Source organism: Onthophagus taurus, chromosome 1 (genome assembly GCF_036711975.1).
Source record: "Onthophagus taurus isolate NC chromosome 1, IU_Otau_3.0, whole genome shotgun sequence".
In the NCBI taxonomy this organism is placed as follows: domain Eukaryota; kingdom Metazoa; phylum Arthropoda; class Insecta; order Coleoptera; family Scarabaeidae; genus Onthophagus; species Onthophagus taurus.
In genome coordinates, this window is record NC_091966.1 from 27,075,305 (window position 1) to 27,082,001 (window position 6,697).

Genomic DNA, 6,697 nt, shown 5'->3' on the forward strand with positions numbered 1-6,697 from the left:
CTCTATTTGCCGCTTTGGAACAATGTAGAACAACTCTAGAACAATCTAGAACAACAATGAAAAATTTAAATATCAAAAATAGGGAGCTAACTTCCCGCACTCCATATTTTCCATTTGGACTTTTAAAAATTCTTCTATCATGTTTTCTTTTTTTACAATCTTTTTCTTGTAACCTCACGAATTTTCAGAGTCGTTTTGGTTTTAACTTTAATCCGATTTAAATAAACAATTTTCTTTTACATAACGTTAACTTCTTTTTCTATGTTGCTCTCTTCTCATTGTTAGATGGCGCTACATTGATTATTTCTTATAACAAGTTCGTTACCAACATTAATAAAAATTAGAAATTCATACGTTTGACATGGTACTTGTCATTCAAACGTCATAAAAATTTAAATTTAGGTTAGGACATTTCGGTGTATAATTATCAAGTTTATGTAGTGGTCGAAATGTTGATACAGTTTAGAAATTTACTTAAAACTCTACCTTTAAGAATTAAATTAAAAACTTCTTCATCAAATAATTTTGCATCTCTAGCTTACCTTCAATTTAACAACAATGATAATAATAATCACAACCCATCTAAAACAACGTTGAACAACATAAAATATCTTTTTTACATCGCTTGTGGATGTGTTGTTTATAAACTTATAAAAAATGAGAGATTTATACCTCCCGTCCATGCTGCAATATCATTTGGAGGCAGTTCGTTGAGTGGTCGTAGAAAACAATTCAATTTTATTTCGGATGTTGTTGAAACCTGCGCCCCAACCGTTGTTTATATCGAAATTAAGGATACAAGAGCTGTAGATTTTTTTTCTGGAAAACCACAAACAATTTCTAATGGATCAGGATTTATTATTAAAGAAGATGGACTTATTTTAACCAATGCTCATGTTGTTACAAACAAACCGTCCGCGAAAGTTGAGGTACGCCTTTTTAATGGAACAGTTTATAATGGTATTGTTGAAGATGTTGATGTTAAAAGTGATTTAGCTACCGTTAGAATAAACGCGAAAAGTTTACCTGTTATGAAATTAGGTAATTCATCTGATTTAAAACCTGGAGAGTTTGTGGTCGCTTTAGGAAGCCCCTTAGCTTTAAGTAACACAGTTACATCAGGAGTGGTAATTATAATATTTAATACATCTCTACATAATCTCATTAATAATAATTAGGTCAGTTCAACACAAAGAGGGTCAGATGAACTTGGATTAAGAGGCAAAGATATGGTGTATATTCAAACAGATGCTGCAATTACATTTGGAAATTCTGGGGGACCTTTAATTAATTTAGATGGAGAAGCTATTGGAGTAAACAGCATGAAAGTAACAGCTGGAATTTCGTTTGCAATACCGATTGGTATTAAAAAAGCTTAATAAAATTGAATTAATAATAAATAAAAAATTAAATTGTAGATTATGTCAAAGAATTTTTAAAAAATACTGCAGGTGTGGTTAAAGTGCCTAAAGAAGGGGCTAAAAGAAAATATGTAGGAATAACAATGTTAACGTTAACCCCACAAATTATTAGCGAATTACAACAACGAAATCAACAAGTTCCTTCTAGTATAAAAAATGGTGTTTTAGTCTGGAAAGTTATGTATGGTTCTCCTGCTCATTTGTAAGAGATTATACTCACTTAATTTCGTATAATTTTTTAAACCCATTTTTAGAGGTGGCTTAAATCCGGGTGATATAGTTACTGAAATAAATAATAAACCTATTTCAAGTGCAAATGATGTTTATAACATTTTATCTGATAAATCGGCAAGAAATTTAAAATTGAAAATAACCCGGTTTGGTAAAACTTTCGATATTCAGGTAACACCGGAAGATATTGATTAATTAGTAAGTTTAATAATAAAAGTTATATTTCATTTTGGTATGTTTTATTTTTTTCGTCTCGATTTAACTTCAGTCCATTCAGAATCAACTGGAGTTTCATCAACTGTCATTTCTTCAACATTTTCTTGATGTGTTCTTCTTTCTGATTGAGCCACAGGTTGAGTTAACCACAATTTATCATTTTTCGGTAATTTATTGTACTCAATCTCAACTTGTTCCATGTTATTTTCTTGAAGCAATTGTAAAAATCTGTATAGCAAATTCGATATTTCCTTTATCGAGCCATCTTCGCATGTTGTGTTAAATTGTAGATCCATTAAATCTTCTAATTGATCTTCTATATCTGTTATTTCCACTTGATAATCAATACAGTACTTTGTTAAGTCTTCAATTGCTGATAAAGCTAACTAGAAATGATCTTGAGAAGATGTTATTATGAAGGAAATAGGAATTTACCTCTTTACTGTTTGAACCGCCCATATGATGCTCAACTGCTAATTGTAACGCGGTCCAATTATTAAATATATTTTCAACGATTTTTCTTAGGGATTCATACATTTTTATTCGTTTAAATAAATGATATAACTTTAAAAAGATAAATTCAGAATCATGTGTCAAAATATTTTAAGGTTATGTCACAGAATAACCAGAACTGACAGCTTTGTCGGAACGTTTGATGTTTTAGATTGGCGAGTTTGGGACCTTGATGCTTTGGCGCCATGTATGGCTCCACTGTTTCAGCCATTTTATTGGAGTTTATAATACAGGTTCACACGCTCAAATTTGTATCGTAAAAGAATTATTTATACACAGCATTTTTTTTTGTGTTTATACTATTATTTTATTTAATAATATAATATATACACAATTTATATATAAAAGTAGAATTGCAATATAAATTTTTTTAATCCATCGTTATTGATAATTTTAAGGACAGAATTACACGTTCTTAGTAATTTACCCAAACAGTTAATGATAAGAAACATTATTTAATTATTTGAGATACACGTACTTATATAAACTTATGTATATATCATAAATAGACTTTAGGTTGGAGTCAATATGTCATATGTCAAACTTTTATTAGTAAATAATAAACCGATGTGATATTAGCTCAAAATAAACTCCAATAAAATGGCGATTCACAAGGCCCGATTTTGTCTAGACGGGCTCACTGTCATTTCTGGTTATTCTGTGGTTATGTTACACATGAAAAACTTATGTAGTATATACAGGGCTTCCCAAAACTCCCGGGACGGAGCTATAAGTTTTGAATGAGTGAAGAAAAAAAATTGAAAATTTGAGAATTTTGATCACTAAATAGTAGGAGTAATAAAAACTACATTCTTAGATAGTTTAGAACTTCCATAATAATAATAAGTATTTATTGTGCCAACCCATGATACAACAAAACAAAAAAAATACAATTGAAGGGCTTAGTGTGAAACAATAGCTTTGTTCGTTGGGACTGCGCTACTTGCACCAAGCAGTTTAGTGCAGATGTTGTGTGTTCATTGGGGATAGTGCAGTTTAGTGCGGCTGCACTCATACTGTTCGTTGGGCCATGCGTAGTGCAATTTAGTGCAGCCGGTGCAAGTTAATGCAGATTTTGTTGCACCTGCTTTCGATTAAGTTCAATAAGTGCAGTTTAATGCAGTGTAACTAAAATGGCGGAATATTTGAAAGCGTGTTTTGTAATAATTAATATTAAATATTAAGAAATAAAACCTTATAATAATTAATATTTGTTGTATTAGAGAACACAGTATATTCAATCCCAGTAGAGGCAGTAGAAAATTACCTCTACTTTTTTAGAATAATTTAAAAACTAGCCTGTCGATTTTGGCTTCATTAAATACAGTTATAGTACATTTAAAAATATTAATTATGTGTTTTTTCTCATTTAGGGGTGGCTGGGGTAACTACCCTCACCACCCCAATTTTTTTTTTTTCAAGTACTGCTTATCGATTTTGGTGCAATTTAGCATGTGATTTCTTTATACGTTAAGTAGTACTTTTGAAAGAACTAATAAGGGTTAGTAGTTTGGGGTAGAAAATATACTTCGCTAATAATTGCAGAAAATAAAAAATAATATAATAATAATTGATGAATCGCTACTAAAAAAACATTCTGCAATGATTTCATTTTCCACGAGTATTTCGCTGACAATCTCCTGTTCGTCCATTTCAAATATTATACACTTTTTTTTATAAAAATCTGTTCGTTGCGACCACGGTTTATACACTTTTCTGACCTGCACTAAGTTGACATGACATTGCACTGACTTACACTTCATTGCACTATGACGTCCCAACGAACAAAGCTAAATATTTTCGAGTTCTACAAAAGTATAATAAGTCACGGAATAAATAGTTTGAAAATATTCCAAAACATAGCAAACCAAATTAGTAGTAATGATCTTGCGTTGCTACATACGCATTTGTTTTGTGAAAATAAACAATAACAAGTCACACAAAAATTGTAACCCGTCGTGACTTAAGTGCATGTGAATCGAATAATTTTAATATAATGAACGGTGAAATGAGTGATGTAGATTCCCCAGTCGATGATAGTGATATTGATAGAGATTATGTACCTAGTGATGCAGAAAAGGTAGATACAAATTAACAGGTAAATGATTTTTTTCATTTATGTGGCATGTTATTGTATTGCCATTGTTAATTCTATGCAAGCAAATTGGGTTGTCATTGGGTGGCTAGTTTAGTATTGCTTTTTCAATATAGAACGATGGTATAAAAGAATCAGATGGGGAAACAGGGAGCAGAACATTAAAACGGATTAGGGCTGATACACCTGAACCTGCCCCTAGAAGTAGATGGAAACACCGAAAAGATGACACATATCCACGATCAAAAAGAAAAATAAGAAGAAATCTGGGACAGCAGTATACTAGTGACAAAACCAAAAAGACTGTTGCAGCTCGGAAGTTAGGACCTCCTTGTGAGTGTAAAAAAAGATGTAGAGAGAAACTAGATGGTAATGAAAACCGTATTTTCAATGAATTTTGGAATTTGGGATCATGGGAATTGCATAATGGGTATCTCTTTGGATGCATTGCTATAGCAAAAAAAAGAGATCTTACAAAACAAAGCAAAAACGACAAGAATCAAGTAGAACTTCCAATGCGATTTATTCTGTCAATGCTAAAGGCCAAACAGTAAACGTGTGTAAAACCGAGTTTCTGAACGTGCACGGTCTGCAAAAATCAAAGGATAGACTGAACAACATCGTTTCAAAGAAAATAAGAGTAACTCCTGTACCAGAAAAAGATAAACGTGGCCGACATTCGAACAGACCCAATCAAATTAGTGACCAGCAAAAACAGAGTGTTAGACAGCATATAGATTTAATACCTAAATACCAAAGTCACTATAGTAGGGCTGAAAATCTAGGGAAAGTATACCTTAACTGTGATATGACCATATCGCGTCTTTATTCTGAGTATTATGTTCCGTGGTGTCAACAACAACATATCAAACCTGTTCTGGAGCACACATATAGGCAGATATTTTGTACAGAATACAATATTGGCTTTAAATTACCCAAATCCGCCACTTGCAAAACTTGTGATCAACTTAACATCAGAATAGACTCTGCAACAAAATTAAATGAAAATCAGGAATTGTCTCGGCTAAACATTGACCTGACGACACATAAAACTAAAGCGAAAGCAATGCAGGATTTGTTAAATAACACGACTCAAGAATCAAAAAACACCAATAGAACGTTGGTAATTTCATTTGACTTACAACAGGCATTACCAATCCCGAAATTAACAACGGGTCCAGCGTTTTATTGCAGAAAAATCTGGTTATACAACTTAGGCATTCATGATTGTACAAATGGCAAAGGGCACATGTTTCTCTGGACGGAAGATATAGCAAAAAGAGGAAGTGATGAAGTCGCTTCAATCCTCCTAAAATTTCTTATGACGAAGACCGAAATTGACCACCTAATTATATTTACAGATAATTGCCCAGGGCAAAATAAAAATTGGTTAATGATGAGTTTATGGTTACAACTGGTAAAGGAGAATAAATTTAAAACAATAACGCACCATTTTCTCGTAAGTGCTCATACTCATCTTCCTTCTGATAGGGACTTCGCACTTATAGAAAAGCGACACCGAAGGTATGCACCACAAGTTTTTTGTCCAAATGAATGGTACGATATTATACGGCGATCAAACAAAAAAACACCTTTTGCAGTCACAGTTATGACGCAGGAAGATTTTTTAAACTTTACACCTATACTCTTACAAACATAAAAAAGAGTTCGTGCACCAATACTGGTCATAACTTAGACTTTGCTAATGCGTTTTCATTTCGATTTAGTAATAAAAATACTAAAGTTTTTTACGTCAAACATTCCGTTCATGGTGAGTACGACCAGGTGTCTATCTCAAAACGAGGAAGACCAGTATACACTACACTTGATCAGTTAGATAGAAAGTATCTTGAATCAATTAAAATTTCAAAAAAAAAATACGACAATGTAAAGACATTGCTACCTTACATACCGGCTGTGAATCATGGTTTTTTCCAAAATTTACAGGCGAAAATAACTGAAAGTGCTGAAGAAACAGAGGAACCTGAAATTATTAATGAAGCAGAGCCATTTTCTTAGTTTAAACATTATTTCTTTATATTTATTTTCTTTTTTGAGTTATTGACTTATTTAGTTTTTAATTGAAAATGTTGTCGTTTGTTAGTGCAAAAGTGTTACAAGTCACAATTTTTCTAATAAAATTCTTTTATATATTATAGTTTCCTATATATTTTTTTTATTATTTCAGTATCCTGGATAGATATATACAGTTATGTTACTA

General features: G+C 32.0%; 2 protein-coding genes across 2 annotated transcripts; one reads left to right on the forward strand and one right to left on the reverse strand.

The window, feature by feature from the left end:
* The first annotated feature begins 356 nt into the window (after positions 1 to 356).
* On the forward strand, positions 357 to 1,879 carry LOC111415963 (serine protease HTRA2, mitochondrial-like). Its single transcript, XM_023047872.2, has 4 exons — positions 357 to 1,127; positions 1,179 to 1,362; positions 1,419 to 1,623; positions 1,676 to 1,879. Exons 1-4 carry the CDS (start codon positions 450 to 452, stop codon positions 1,845 to 1,847), a joined length of 1,239 nt encoding a protein of 412 aa, XP_022903640.2. The 5' UTR covers positions 357 to 449; the 3' UTR covers positions 1,848 to 1,879.
* On the reverse strand, positions 1,726 to 3,187 carry LOC111415964 (pre-rRNA-processing protein TSR2 homolog). Its single transcript, XM_023047873.2, has 3 exons — positions 3,050 to 3,187; positions 2,304 to 2,481; positions 1,726 to 2,254 (listed from the first exon to the last, which is right to left on the reverse strand). Exons 2-3 carry the CDS (start codon positions 2,403 to 2,405, stop codon positions 1,892 to 1,894), a joined length of 465 nt encoding a protein of 154 aa, XP_022903641.1. The 5' UTR covers positions 2,406 to 2,481; positions 3,050 to 3,187; the 3' UTR covers positions 1,726 to 1,891.
* Positions 3,188 to 6,697: the final 3,510 nt, after the last annotated feature.